At 32.9% G+C, this 15,444-nt stretch overlaps 1 protein-coding gene across 1 annotated transcript in view; it reads right to left on the reverse strand.

Moving 5' to 3' along the window:
- LOC114124804 (putative uncharacterized protein DDB_G0277255) overlaps nucleotides 1-11,177 on the reverse strand; it is a 42,393-nt gene extending 31,216 nt beyond the window's left edge. The window contains exons 1-2 of the mRNA XM_050200433.1: nucleotides 10,538-11,177; nucleotides 2,451-3,397 (exon numbers count right to left, since the gene is read on the reverse strand). Of these exons, the coding sequence (XP_050056390.1) occupies nucleotides 2,451-3,314 (864 nt within the window). The 5' untranslated portion in view covers nucleotides 3,315-3,397; nucleotides 10,538-11,177. The remainder of the gene's footprint in view (nucleotides 1-2,450; nucleotides 3,398-10,537) is intronic.
- Between the last annotated feature and the right edge of the window lie 4,267 nt (nucleotides 11,178-15,444).

Here is a 15,444-nt window from a genome sequence, read left to right on the forward strand (position 1 = left end):
CCTATTATTTTACCAACGCAATGTCAATATATTTTTGATCGATATAGCTATCAAAGTATATTAGGTATATACATATACTATTAGTTAACAAGTTCTAGAATCGATATTATGGTCTTGTCTTCCACTTCACCAATTTACACTAATCATGTCAACGTCGTTAAAAATAATATAACAACGCTATAAATCTAGTTTCAGCGATATATATTTATATATATCTAATATACTATGGCATAAATATTACAAAGCAACGATATGAACAATCAAAGTTAATATTTGCATGTCATATAAATATTTTATTAAGGTTTTCCTTATAATATCTATTTAATATAAAACAATGTATTTAAACATGATACATACGTAAATACATCTAATTCTAAATAAATGTTATAGAGGTATACGTAACGCTACTTATTTTTTACATGAACCAATGAATAATATAAGTAACTAATGTGTGCTCTACTTTTACGAGATACCTAGCGCATAATCCTTTGTAAACAAGCTACTTGTTTCCATTGCTCAGAAATAATACGGAGAAGCATTTAAGACTTGTTTAGCCGTACGTCTTCCGCATTTTAAATCATTATATTATGTATTTGCGAACGAAAGCGTTAAAAAAACAGTTAATTATAAGTCAAAGTTCACGGTTAGAATGTGATCACACTTTACACGCTATAATAGGTATGTACTTAAGTTCGGCACCATGATGCGAAAAAATTTTAATCATAAACCGTTTTGAAAGGAAAGCAGGTGTGATGAAAGTGGGGATGACGGATAGTGGTGAGGTGGACACTGAAAAAAACAGACAACCCCCTTGACTTGAATACCAACGAAAAATATCGTAGTTACCCTTTCACCACGAGTTAAGTGTAAATAATTACCATAGCATCAGTTCACGCTTTAAAAGTAATTGCCGGTATATAGAAAAACGCTAATTTATAGAACACCACAAAATAAAATATTTACCATCTAAATCTAGCGGGTACGGTCCAACTATGGTAATAACAGATGAGGACTTCACCATTTATGGAGTTTACAAAATAAAACGAACCTGTAGTGTCACCTACATTTAGGTTACTAAGAATTTACTGCTTCGTGTTTTCTTCTACGACGCTTATTTATAATTCATTGTATCATTGTATCTTCGTGTTACTTCAGAAATGGATTGGATAGATTTCGAAAATCCAAGGAAAACATTGTTAAAATAATCTAATTTTTAGCTTATAATATGTTATACAAGTATTACCTACCAGCTACTTATAGTATATTATTACAAATACATTTTATACACAACTAATAACTTACTATAAGTGAATTACAAAATATGAAATATGATTCAGGATCATAAATCATAATAATTGAAACTGTCAAAAATAGTTTATATCATATATTTATATCCAAGTTATAAATTCCATGTTAAATTCATTAATATTTTGAAATATTATAATTGCAGTACCTACTCACGAGTTTAATTACTAATTATAGAAATGTGGTATAATATTATTTAGTCAACTGCGTCCCTAAAATAATTAATCAAATTAAGTATTCATTTTTTTCTTTCTAAATGATCTAAATGGATCCTGTAGCTTTTTACATTATATAAATAATGCAAACTCTTAAAAAGCTTACAGTACTCGTATATAAAGGTATTTTGTACAATCTTGTTCCTATAAATAATAGTCCTATAGTAATTCTAAACCTATTGAACGAAAATGTAACCTACCTATAATAATGTGTTAATTATATATAATTTATTTGATCAAATACACAATCTGAACACTTGAGAATACACAATAAGAATACACGTCTTTAATGACTGCAGGGCTGTGAATTTAATGCACTAAAAAACCTTAAAAATGCATTAAAAATGTCAAAAAAATATGCAATAAAATATGCACTTGAAATACAAAAAATGCATTATAAAATGCCAAAAACTATAATATAAAATGCTCTTAAAATGGTTTTTAATTTAATTTCTATATTTATATTGATATTATAGGACATTATACATTAGTACCTTACATTTTAAATGCATAAAAATATTGTATTTGATTAATAAAAAAAAATAACAATAATAAAAATGTGAATTGAATTTGAATTTTCTAAAAATTTTAAAATTGTGTAAAACAAAAAAAAAGTTTTCAAAGATGTCAATCGGCAGAATTTAATTAAAAAAACACCGAAAATGAACTAAAAAAGCAAAATATGACATAAACACGACGAAAAATGCAAAAATATGCGAAATAAAAGTTGTATGTATTTAAAGCTGCGTTTCACAATCACCAAAAAAAAAAAAATACACTTTCTTACAAATTCACAGCCCTAATTTACGAGTCAGTTTTTTTTTTTTTTACTAAAAACACTCTTTTTATAATTGACTATATATTATTATCTTACTCAACATACCTATTATATTATATTATATACGATCGGAAAACATCCGAGCGACTTACCTTGCACGAATCGCACGACTTGGCGGAGTACTTTTGCTTGCAGTCGTACCTGGCCAACACCTCGTTGAACTGACACGACATGGCCGCCGCTATGTCGTCCATGTCCAGTGCCTTGTTCACCTGGTCGACGCACGACTCCTTGTCCGCGTACGGCTGCTGTACGACCGACTCGACGGTGTGGTGGCAACAGTGCCGGAGCCGGAACCGGGACAGACGGCCGGGCCGGCGATACGCGCCCGGGTCGTCCGGGCACATGGCCGGTATGAGCTGCCGATGGGCGTATTCAAGGCACTGATGATTACTACTATTATTATAACTATTATTATTATTATTATTATTATCGTTATCGTTATCGTTATTATAATTATTAACACTATCGTTATCGTTATTATTATTGTAATCGTAATTAACATTTATATTATTATTATTATTATTATTAATATTTTTATAATTATTATTATCGTTATCGGCGCGTCCGGCGCACGGGAAGGCCGCGGGACACCGCGGCGGGCCCGGGCCCTCGCTTATCTGTCCGGTGCAGGCCGGCTCCCGGAGCGACACGCGCACCTTTTCGCAGGCCGCGGTGCCGACCGTCGCGTTGACCGCGGCCGACAGCGGCGGCGGCGGCGATGATTTTGATAGATTTGACGACGACGGGGACGGGGACGGGGACGGCGGCCCGGTCCGGCGGGTCGCTGCCACCGCGGTGGCCGTGGCCGTGGCGGCCGTGAAGGTGGCCGTAGCGGCGTACACCGCGGCGGACGTTGGCGAGGCGCCGGTTGCGGTCATGACCAGCGCTGCGAGCACCATCGGCCAAATGACGACGAGACGGATAGGACCGCCGCCGGTGCTGGCAGCGCGCATTGTACCGCCGGAACCGGCGCCACCACTCTATCACAACCGATCCGGCCGTTTCGCCGCGGAATCCGCATTTTTCCTCCTTGTACCTGCAACACACGCGATGAAACGTTTCAATTTCCAATTTCATATAATATTATAATTATATTATATTTTATTGATTTATACTCGTTTATCCGTTTAGACGCGGAGGGCTTAACGATATTATATATTATATACTGCACATCATACAAATATAAAATATGGACGCGATACAATACGCACGACCGAGGGTGGACTACCGTATTATTATTATCATAACCACTACCCGGTTAGAAGGCTCCGGTTAAATTAAAAATCTATATTTTTTTTTTTTAACTTTTTAACCTAATTAGTTTAATTGACGGCTAGTCGAAGTAACTCAGCTTTTTCGGTTGATTTAAAAATAATCCATCAAGGTAAAATATCATAAATGTTGAAATTGTCGGTTTTAATGGTCTTATACTTTATATTAATGGTCAAGCTATAATAGTAATTACTAATAGCAAATAGAAATGGTCTTTCACGTTAATTAGCTAAAAAAATACCGGGTTTTAAATTAATATAATCGTATTTTATAATAATATTACAATATTATCACTGATGTATCTTGATAAAATAATATTATAGAAAGATAATAAAATACTCATTATGTGATCCGTATATTATACTAGTTTAAAAAAATAGAGTAAGTAACTTGTTTTAAACCAAGTCAAGTTCATACATTTTTTTCTATTTAACTTTAAACATACAGCAACTTAAATGTATTATTTCTTGACTATCGACTTTTAAATAACAATTTTGTGATGATTTAACTTGAGCTAATTATTTTTAATAACTTGTCCACCGTTTTTATGACATGATAAATAACTAAAATACTATATAGTAATACTGTCATATTCTATAAACATTTTAATGATGTTAACTAATACGGCCAATATTATTTATTTTACAATTGTGAAAATATTATTGATTAAATGTAACTCGTGTTTAATGTATTAAAACTAAAAAGTATAATTGAAAATGTTATTTTTAATTTTAATATAGCATAATATGTTCAATATATTATACTTTTATCGTATATGTAACTATTTATAAAATATATATGGAGTTAATAATAGTTATTAATAAATTTTTAATGATAAATATAGGTACTGCACATTAGGTACAAGAAATTATAAATAAAAATAAAATACGACGAAAATATATGAACGCTATAATTAAAAATATGAGTGATGAGTTTGTAAAACATTCAGTCAAGAGGTACTAGGTTTTTATATAAAATAAATCAAAATTATTTGGTGTAATATTTTATCGAGAGATGTGTTCAATGAGATTATTATAACTATAAGTAGTACGGTTCATTGGGATTGATAATGTAGGACAAGAGTACGATACGACTTAACAAATAAATATAATAATAATTAATAATAGAACGAAATCACAACATAAATTTTCACAGTAACAATTATAACGACAATTAATATAGACATTTTCGACTCAGCCCTCTAGCAATTTTATTTTTAACACTGTGAATAGTGGAACGGAAAACGATTCGATGTAATAATACCGTAGACGATGCATTATATTATGCGCATTGACTGTGATACATCTAAAACCAATATTCACATATTGGCAAAATATATACATGTATTTTTTTTTTATATATAATTTATAATATTACATCGTCTATGACTGGCTATGACTGGTACAGATTACATATTATAAATGGCAGATAATTTACAACAAGAATAAAAAGCCAGAGAGCTTTACAAAAAACTAGTAGGTATTCATAAATATTTTACTAATTACCTTAAGTACCACTCACATATTTTTTTTCTATAATTTCTATTTCCGTATGAAAATTTTGCTTACAATCAAGCCAAATAGTTATAATTTTAATGTTGAATTTAATAGACAGGTACTTAATTGATTCGTATGCCGAGTTAATTATTATTCAATGTAATTATAGTGAAAATAATTCAACTCGAACAATTTATTAAAAAATACACATTTTGAATTACTGATTAATTATTTTATCTAGCTCACTGTAATGTTAACGGACTTAGACTTTTTCTTTAATTCACCTATCATTTAAATGTCTTGTTTAGAAATTAATTGAGATGGGAATGATCTGAACTCAGCAGTTAGTAGTCTATATAGTTTTGGTGGAATGTGTTTTATGCTTTTTTTGATCCTTCAATCGAACGAATTAATTTTTAACTTCAGGCCGAAACAACTGCGATAAATAAACTATTTCAATTTAATTATATAAAATGTAATATACGATATATTAAAGTTTATGTCTGAAAACTTAACTAAAACTATAGGTAGTAGGTGAGCACAATTTCACGGAATAGTGTGTTCTAGCTACTATATAGGTCAACTAAAAATAATAAGGAAAAATAATTGAAATTACTATAAAACAAATATGAACTAAAGAACACTAACCAATTATGTACTGTTATCAATTTTATATGATTAGTATGATTTCATATTGTTGATGACTAATAAAAAAAACTACCTAAAAAATCCTAGCGCATATTGTAGCTACTCATGTATATGGTTTTATGTTTGAGTTTTGAAACTATTTACAATTTACACATAAATATTGAATATATAATATAAATTATAGTGTTCAAGTGAATTTCAACTTTCATCCGGGATACAATGACCACACAATTATTAACCTAACGTAAATATCTTTGGAAATGTTTGGTCAAAAATAATATTAAAATGATCGTTAATAATAATTTGATTCCAACTACGTTTATATTAAAGTTCTTAAAACATGCTATATTTTTAATTTTACTCTGAAATGATAGTTTTACAATAAAATCGATAAAATGTTCAGTTCATCATTCAAAAAAATGTTAAACCATGAAAATATCACGTGATATGATTGTTTTTCGCTCGTCCATGAATGCATAATGTAAGTTCAAAATAAAATATAAAAAGTTTCTTCGTTGTTTTCTTTTTGTGAATTATCAGAGTTAAGATTTATCGCGCTTACGATGAGTACACTTTACTATAACGAGGAAGGGACCATCGGCTCGTTAAAGGATTTGCATTTTTCATAAGATTACGCGTATACGAGTTTTGTCTATAGTGTCATAAAAAGGAGTATCGAATCCTCATTTATAACCGTTTAAAGCTTAATACAATTTGTTTTTAATAACAATTCTTTGATAAAGTAAACGAATAAATAACCTCAAATGATTTTTAAAAATATTAAATAACAAAATAAATTTAAAAAATACATTATTTAAGTATTAAAATATGAAAATTTTACTATAACATTGAAAAATATGTTTCCTATAAATAAAGTTTCAATAAATATTAATAACTTAATAATTACATTAGATTCATTTATTATATATTATCAAATTTAAAAAATAAAAATGTTATAAAATAACATAATGGTGTTACAAAATATTGTATCTGTGAATCTATGATTGAATTATCTAAGATTAAAATGTTACTACAATTAATGGTATTGAATATATAATCTCTACATTGTCTATTTGTTAGTAAAAGGTTTCAAAAATAAATTTAATCTGTATAAGTATTTAATTTTGAATACATCAATATTTGATGTACCTAAGTGAGTATTTTTATACCTATATGAATCAGGTTAACTAGGGTCATCTTTAGTATTAACACAAACAAACATTTTGTTTTTTCAGTATAACTTATGAGGTACTTGACAAAATCGTTTCTAAAACCCTTACCCGTTAACCAAAATCCTTATTCGAATTTAAAACAAAGGATCACCGCATGACATGTCTAAACACAACCCGTTTAATACGCATTTGGTGACGTGTGCAAAACCTGAATCAGCCGTCAGCTTATACCTTTCAGGATCTCTATCTCATTCAAGGATCAAAAAAGAGTGGTCGACAAGCTCAGTCTCAGATTGTGATATTGGATTGATTACTTTCAGATCTTTAAAAGCCATTTTTAAAATGTTGTGCGTCAAAAATATTGTGTAATATTCTATTTGCTAGCAAAAAAAAAATAATTACATTGTTATTCAAATTTATAATAAAACAAGTTACACAACATCATTAAATATACTGAATCATTATTAAGAAAAAATAGGATTGCATATTATTTATGCTAATTTCACATTTTTACAAACTAGCTATATAACATGTTGATTGTTGATAATTACAATTAAAATTCATCTTAAAAATGTTTTATTTGTTGATTTTATTCATTTTTATTACTTTTCCACTGCATTTCTATATTTTATAAGTGATATGTAAACAAACGACTAACTCATTAGAATTCACGTGGAATGGAAAGTATAAAAAAAAAGAAACAACAAAAATGTCAGCTATCAAAATAAATTAAAGTACTTATCGTAGTGTTTAAAGAAAAGTACTAATATTTATGCTTTCAAAGTTTGTTTCCAATCAGTAATACTCTTTTTGTCGTCTTAAAAATGATTGTCCGTATCAGAGTTTTGTATTTTAAATTTTTAGTCGGAAACAATAAGAAATAATAATTATAAAAATTTAAAATAATTATTTGATAATCCTATTAAAAACAAAAAATGTTTTATTACTTTATGCGTTTATTATTTTACAATTCAATAATACTTTCATTTGAGTAAAAAAAAAAAAAATTATTATTAAGTGGATGCATATCGTGTATCCCAGAGTATTGAACAAATTAAATCGAATCATAAAAAAAAATTATTCAATATTGTCAAATTAAATATTATAATAACGATGTCACCAGCTTATCGATTCATAATGCTTGAAACGGTATTAACACGCCATATACTTTTGTACCTGTCGGTTTAATTAATTTTTTTGTGTCACCGCCCTATATTATATATAAGATGTAAGACTACGTGTATAGCATTACGGATAATAACAATGTTTACTGGTCATCAAAACATAAAACGTCTAATGCATTTAATACAAAATATTATATCAACAGACATCTCATCGTTCAATAATATACACGTCATAATAATAGGTATATTACAAAAATAGCACATAATATAATATAATATGATGTATAATGTATATATTGTATATTTTAATAGTTATATTATACACCTGAGTATTATGTTAGTGTTTCGTAAAATATAGTGATACGACTATACGAGTATGACGAGTATGTATATAAGTAATATTATTATCCATCACGACTGAAGGTAATAGTAATAATATCGTTTATAAAGCCATCGACACCAATTTTATCGAAAATATATATGTGTAATACCGATATCGTATTGCACCGTCGTACCAGCTATACTATACGTCACTTAAAATAATTTATTTAATAAACACACACGTTAAGTAATCATAAAATATTTTCCCGTTTTATATTATGTATTGTGATAGCGGGACGTTTAATAATTAATGTTCAAACCGAATTGGGGGAACAAATTTAACGGTACAGACGATTTATGTATATAATATAGTCCTGTCATCGTCTAGGGGAGTAGCCGGCCTAGTGTACATATTGCGGTGTCTCTACAGTGATAATAATAATAGTTAGTGTCACGTCATCTAGAAAAGGTATACACTACACCCACACACACAGTATTGCAATGACACCACCGTGTTTAACTATTCGACGGGCGGTTCGTTTTCATCGGCACGTGTGACCTGCCGTCTTTACGCGGTAGCCTCGAATATCGCATTACGGATTACCTCGGGATACGCAGTTGTGGCTGTGTGTGGTGTGTGGGGTAGTGTGACGGATGGTCGGACGGGTGATCGGATGGCGAGTAGGTGAAAGGGCCGGTAAAGGCTCGTGAGAGTCGAAGCGCCGTTTCCGAGAAAATTACTGAAAACAATGTCTGAACAATATCCAAAGGTTCGAGTAAGTGTGCGCATTTATTATCATATACGTACATAATGTATATGCACTTATAGATAGAAACATAGTATAATTTTATTATATTCGCCGCACACACTCTCGTTCACTGCACATTGTTTACATCTACAGCATTTGAAATTAACATTATCTGGTCGTATAAGATCATTTGAAATTTTGAACAGCATACATTATGCGCGTCCGAATATTCTAGACGTAAATGCGTTGTCCAACTTTAATATATCCGTGAAATACGTACATTATAAATACTATATATCGGTAAACGTTGTGTTATATTGTGTAACATCGAAAAAATTGACAAAAGTTCGTAACCCATTCGTGCACAACGCCAACGACGACGGTGGTAATATATTATTGTTACAACATTATAAAAGGTACAGCAATAATATGTAATTTATACTATTATAATGATATATTATGGCACCTACCTACATACGATATAATACATAAATATGGTTACGAGTGATAATGGCGTGCAAGGCACATCTCCTTCGGCCGTTTTATTGTCTTATCGATTTTCGTAGTCGCGGGGACGTGAAGGAGGCGACCGAGACGAGAACGCAATGCACATAATAAAATAAATATTATCACCGTCTACGGATTGTTCGTCGTCAATCGCGCATAGGTTATGCAAATATTATGCACATTTTGTACTTATAGACTAACACGGCGTGACGACTGGACGATTACCGTAACGCGTGGTTTCCAACGATCTACGTGGCAAAAACGGGCGAGGTACGACGGACTAGATGGATGGAAAAGAGATGACGAGCGGATTTAACGAATTATGGCATTTCAGAACGATTTTCGATTCCATCTATATAAAGTATGGGACAAGAGCGTATGATGGAAGAAGTGAACCCTGCACGAGAGGATAAAATATTTCCTAAGCACTGTCGCGCGATAATGCAATTATAGGTGAACAGCATTGATGTAAAACTATTTGACGGTTCAAGTCCCTCCCTCCGAGTCATCGTTATACCTAAGGTGAATAAATATTCACAACAACTCGGTGACTGATCAATACACAATCTATACAAAATTATAATATACGAAGTCTTATACGTTTTTTAAGTATATTTTATCACATAAAGCGTGTTTAATGAAACATTGGTTCGTTTTAAGTCATCGTTTAAATCGTTCTATCCGGCGTATATTATTCCAAACGGTGAAAACGGACAAAATAATTTAAGGATCGTTTGGCGAGAAATAATCTCAGGCGCTATACTACGGATAGTGCGAATACTCGTACTAAAATTCGGAAGGGGGGCCCAGATTTGAGGTCGGTGTCGGTTGAGTGAATACGAAAAAACTACCTATATCGATAATAATAATCAAATTTTTCGATTTACTTGACGGATGAGTCGGTAGCGCGTAGTGGTGGCGGTGGCGATGTCGATGGTGATGTTGTACAACAGCTGCAACTGCCTGCAGATGAAACGAAGATCTGACGACTGAGGAGATGCGTTGTAGCGTCGTGTCGACGCCAGAGATCATGTCGCGTCGCCGGGCTGGTGACCCGCACAATCGACCATAACAACACAAAGCCCGCGACGGCGGCGGTCCGCTGTCCGCACACGACGACGACGTTGCCGTAAAACGGTGCGGGCTACGCGGCGGCCCATAATATCAGTGTAGATGGTGGCGTAACGCGGCTGACCACCGAGTCGTTGTCGCCGCCACCGCTGTAGTGGTAATTATATAGTGGTTACGGCACCGGTAAACGCGACAATGGTTGTGGTATCGCTAACAGCGGCGGTAGTGTTTTCAGTATAAATATTACGAGTTACAGTATTAGTAGTAGTATATTAGTAGTAGTAGTAGTAGTGGTGGTGGTAGGAGTAATAAAAAAAAATAGTATCGGTAATCGTAATGTCGCCGGTCGTTATGTCGTCTGATGTAGTAGTAGATGCGGCGGCGGCAGCAGCGGTAATAGTACAGAACGCAGCGACGGTGACAGCGGCAGTGGCGGCAGCACGAGTAATAGCGATGCCGGCGGCGGCGGCGGCGGCGACGGCGGCAGCGGTAGCGTTAGTAGCGGCGGTGGCGGCGTTGGTAGACATTGACGCCGCGGCCATCGTCGACGCGGTCATGACCACAGTGGCCGGTGCGCCAGCGTTCGGCGTTAACGCTCGCTGCGATATTTATTTTTCTTCCGGAATCGACGGATGTAAAAGATAGAGAGACGATGAGAAATCAACCTACACGAGCACGACCGCTCCACCCACAAGTCGTGATCCTACGTCTTGTCGTCTTCGTCGTCGTCGTCGTCACAGTAAAACGATGTTTTTACGATGTTTTTATCGTACGGTTCCTCCGACCGTCGTGATCTTTGAACGAACCGATTTTGCCGCCGAGATCCGCGCCCACACACAGACGCAAAACACGCGGTCGCAACACTTGCAAAAAACCGGTGGGGGCAAGGGGGGGCGCGACCGTCAGCGAGACTGTACCACTGCATCGGGTACAGGGTCCGGGGTACGATATGTATATATATATAGAGCGGCGCGAGAGGGCGCCGCGGCGGTGGCCATTTTTCGCCGCCGCCGCCGCCGGTCGATCGATATGACGCGCACGCGAAACACCCTCCCCGCCACGTCACGTCGTACGTGAACCGACGCGGTTTTCCCCGGCGCCGGCGCACGCACGCGCCACCGCGGTTTATACCGTCATACCGTTACTATATATACTTGTGTGTTATGTGTATACATGTACATTATAAGTACATGGATAAATGTATATATATATATATGTGTGTGTGTGTGGTGTGTGTGTGTGGGTGTGTGTGTGGGTGTGTGTGTGTGGGTGTGTGTGTGCGTACGTCGGGCGTGGCGAAAATATCCCCGTGGTGGTGGGTGGTGGGTCGAGAGGTGTGGCTGTGTGGGTGGCTGTATGGGTGACAGCGAGGGGTAGTGCCACCGCCGCCCTATATATACGGATAGACGAACGCGCGGGGTGACCGCCGCCGCACCGCCACCGTACCGGTATTTTATCGGCCGACAGTGAAAAAAGAGAACCACTACGACGACGACGAGGACGACGACGAGGACGACGAGGACGACGACGACGACGACGACGACGAACAGTATATACGGCAACGAGCGGTAATAGTGGTGGCGTTGGATCAGGATGAAAAAAAACCTCTAATAGATAATGTGTTCACTTTCTTTCAACCCCCAAGCCCCGTCACTCGCTATCTGCCCCGACGCTCTGGCCCATTTCTCGCTAACCCTCTCTCGTCCCGTCTCTCGCGCCCGCTGTTTATTTTCTCCCTCGCACTCCCGAAGCCGCCGCGTACGATCGGCCGCCGCCGCCGCCACCGCGCCCACACGCCGCCCCGGTTCCAATAGTTCTGGACACATTCGATCACGGTCGTAAAACGAAAATATATATAAAAAAATAAAATTGAAACAATCGCCACCCTCGGCCCGTTCGGCCGCCCCCGATATGGTATTCCCAAACCCGGTGCCGATTTGATTTTATTGCGGCCCGTGAATCAGTCGAAACCGAACGTGTACAACGCGTATTGCCTATACTACGTTGCACCCATATAAATTAATAAAATTAAAAAATAATAATTTCCCTCCACAAAGTGTTACGATAGAAACAGTAAAAAAACCGCAAAATTTCGTTTTATCGATAAATAGCCTGTCTGAGTCGCACAATTTAAGTCCGTGTAGTATTATAATTCTTAAATTTAACATTTATAATTCAATAGTGAAAATAATTTCAGCGAAAAGCCTAACTGTAGCAGATAAACAGATAATAACAATAATTTAAAAATTTAAAAACTAATAAGCATAAAGGAAAACGGACGATGGGCGGCTCCCATAACTATATCTCCCCTCAAATATCACACAAAATGCGTTTTTATTATTATCGCAGTATGCGGTCGTTTTGCCACTGATTATTATTATTATTATCATCGGATCGGTGAACAAAATGTATCTTTGACTACTCGGCATGAAAAGCTGATAAAACTCGCCGGTAGTTACTTATTGAAAAACGTCGTACAATGTACATATGTGTGTTAAAAATAAATTCACTACATGAGCAAGAAGACAAGGAGCATTTCATGTTTCAATAATTTAGACATGATTTCTTATTTAATAAAAATGCGATTCTTTAATTTGACACACAAAGTAATCTAATTCTGTTGTCGCGTTTGAAATATGACGTATTCATCCACGAAATCATACATATTTTATCTGTGCTCTCATCCTTTCAGTGATATACTATATTATTAATAATAAGGTACTTAAATGGTTTTAAAATAATATACAACATAAAAATTAAAATTACTCGGGGTTTCCAGTATCACTGCATTATTTGAATAATTTTGATCGTGTCAATTATTGTTATAGTTGCTTATTATTATCATTGATTTTATGGTAAACTATATTTACAATATACCTAATCAATATTATTATTAATGTACCAATTCAACTGTATTATTATAATAAAATACAATAATCCACATTGACACTCAAATAACTTCAAATCGTCACCATGACGAATTATTAATTTCAAGTGAAATCGTTACGGTTCATATATTTTTTGGTACACAAATGTAATTTTTTATTTTTAAATAATATACTCTAGCAAACCCATTAAATGAATCTTTTAAGAAAATATTTTCTTCATGAAAAAAAAAATATCTTTTTATATTTAAATGACTTAATATTTTTTTAATATATAGGTAATATACAGATAAATTGCAAAATCAATTTATAATAAGTATGTTATGTTGGTATTATTTTATACATACATTATGTCATAGTATGATGATTATTATTACTATTTTTTTGATTTAAAAAAAAAAAAATCAATGTTCGTTTTTTATGTAACAATTTTCTAATTTAATTGTTAAGCTTTTAGTTGATTAATCCAACAATAATATTTCATAATATACAAGTACAGGATATTTGGTAAAATTAATTTTAATAGGAATTTAATAACTAATATCAAATAAAACATAATAAACATAATTCGATATTTAACCAATAATCTATGATAACTAAAAATAATAATTAAAATTTATTTAATGATGAAAAGTTTAAAAATAATATTCTGCTGTTTAAAATAAAAATATAGAGACAATGTTAGTTGCATTTTTTTGGAGTATCGTCATTATTATATAAACATTTCATTAAAACTGCACAAAATTTTTAAAAAATGTAATTACTCAAACAATAAAAATGTTCGCGCATTTAAACATCATTTTAACTTAAAACATTCACAATATTTATGAACTATTTATGAACTAATAATCATATATATTGTATACTCGGCAAAATATTAGTTATTAGTTTTTTTTTTTACAAAAAAAGTAAAATAAAATAAAAATAAAAAATCAACGCAAAAATATGACTAATTTTCCAACGTCCATTAAGTAAATTGAATTATTACTACCTTTAATCTATTTTTACTCTAAAGCCAAATAAACACAATTATTTTTACTATTACAGATTTCAAAAAAAATTATTTTTCATTAGTCCTTCAGGAAATTATTATTCTAGATTCTTAATTTTTTTTAAATATATCTATTGTATTTATTTCATTACACAATTTTCAATTTTAGCTTTAAAAATATAAATATTATAATTCAAATTTAGTCATTATTGTTCACCTACAACTTATAAGAAGAAATATATTTTATAAATATTTAAATTAAATTAAATCATAAAAAAATTATTTAAAAAATACTTAAATAAATATTGCCTATTGATTAAACAACTTCTTTAAATAAAAATATTATATAATATATTATGTATGTATAAATAACCTCAATATATTTCTATGTATATATTATATTTTAATATTATTCACTTCGCGAGTAATAAAATATTTTATTTTACCAACTAACCGTTGTTTTTTACCTCGTTTTCTTTCGTTTAAAAGTAATGATATTAATCTATTTGCGTGATAAGGACCGTTTAAATCTACTTAATTTTCAGCCGTATTATCCATTATCATTTTCTGAACGGTTTCTTGGCATCCGTTTGCAATTCTATACCATTTGGTCTGTCGCTGTTAAAAAGCCACTCCTTTCTATATAAAACAGATCGTTTTCCTTTAGAATTACCCTAATGTATAAGACAATCGTTTTACGTATAAGGAAATTATTAACGGCCAAGATTTAATAAATTGTTGAAAATGGTAAAATAATATATATATATATATATATTTAAATAAAACTATTAATGCTTATAATGAAACGTTTCTATAAGTAGTACTTATCCAAGTAGTAGAATGTAAT

Source organism: Aphis gossypii, chromosome 2, assembly GCF_020184175.1.
Source record: "Aphis gossypii isolate Hap1 chromosome 2, ASM2018417v2, whole genome shotgun sequence".
Lineage (NCBI taxonomy): Eukaryota > Metazoa > Arthropoda > Insecta > Hemiptera > Aphididae > Aphis > Aphis gossypii.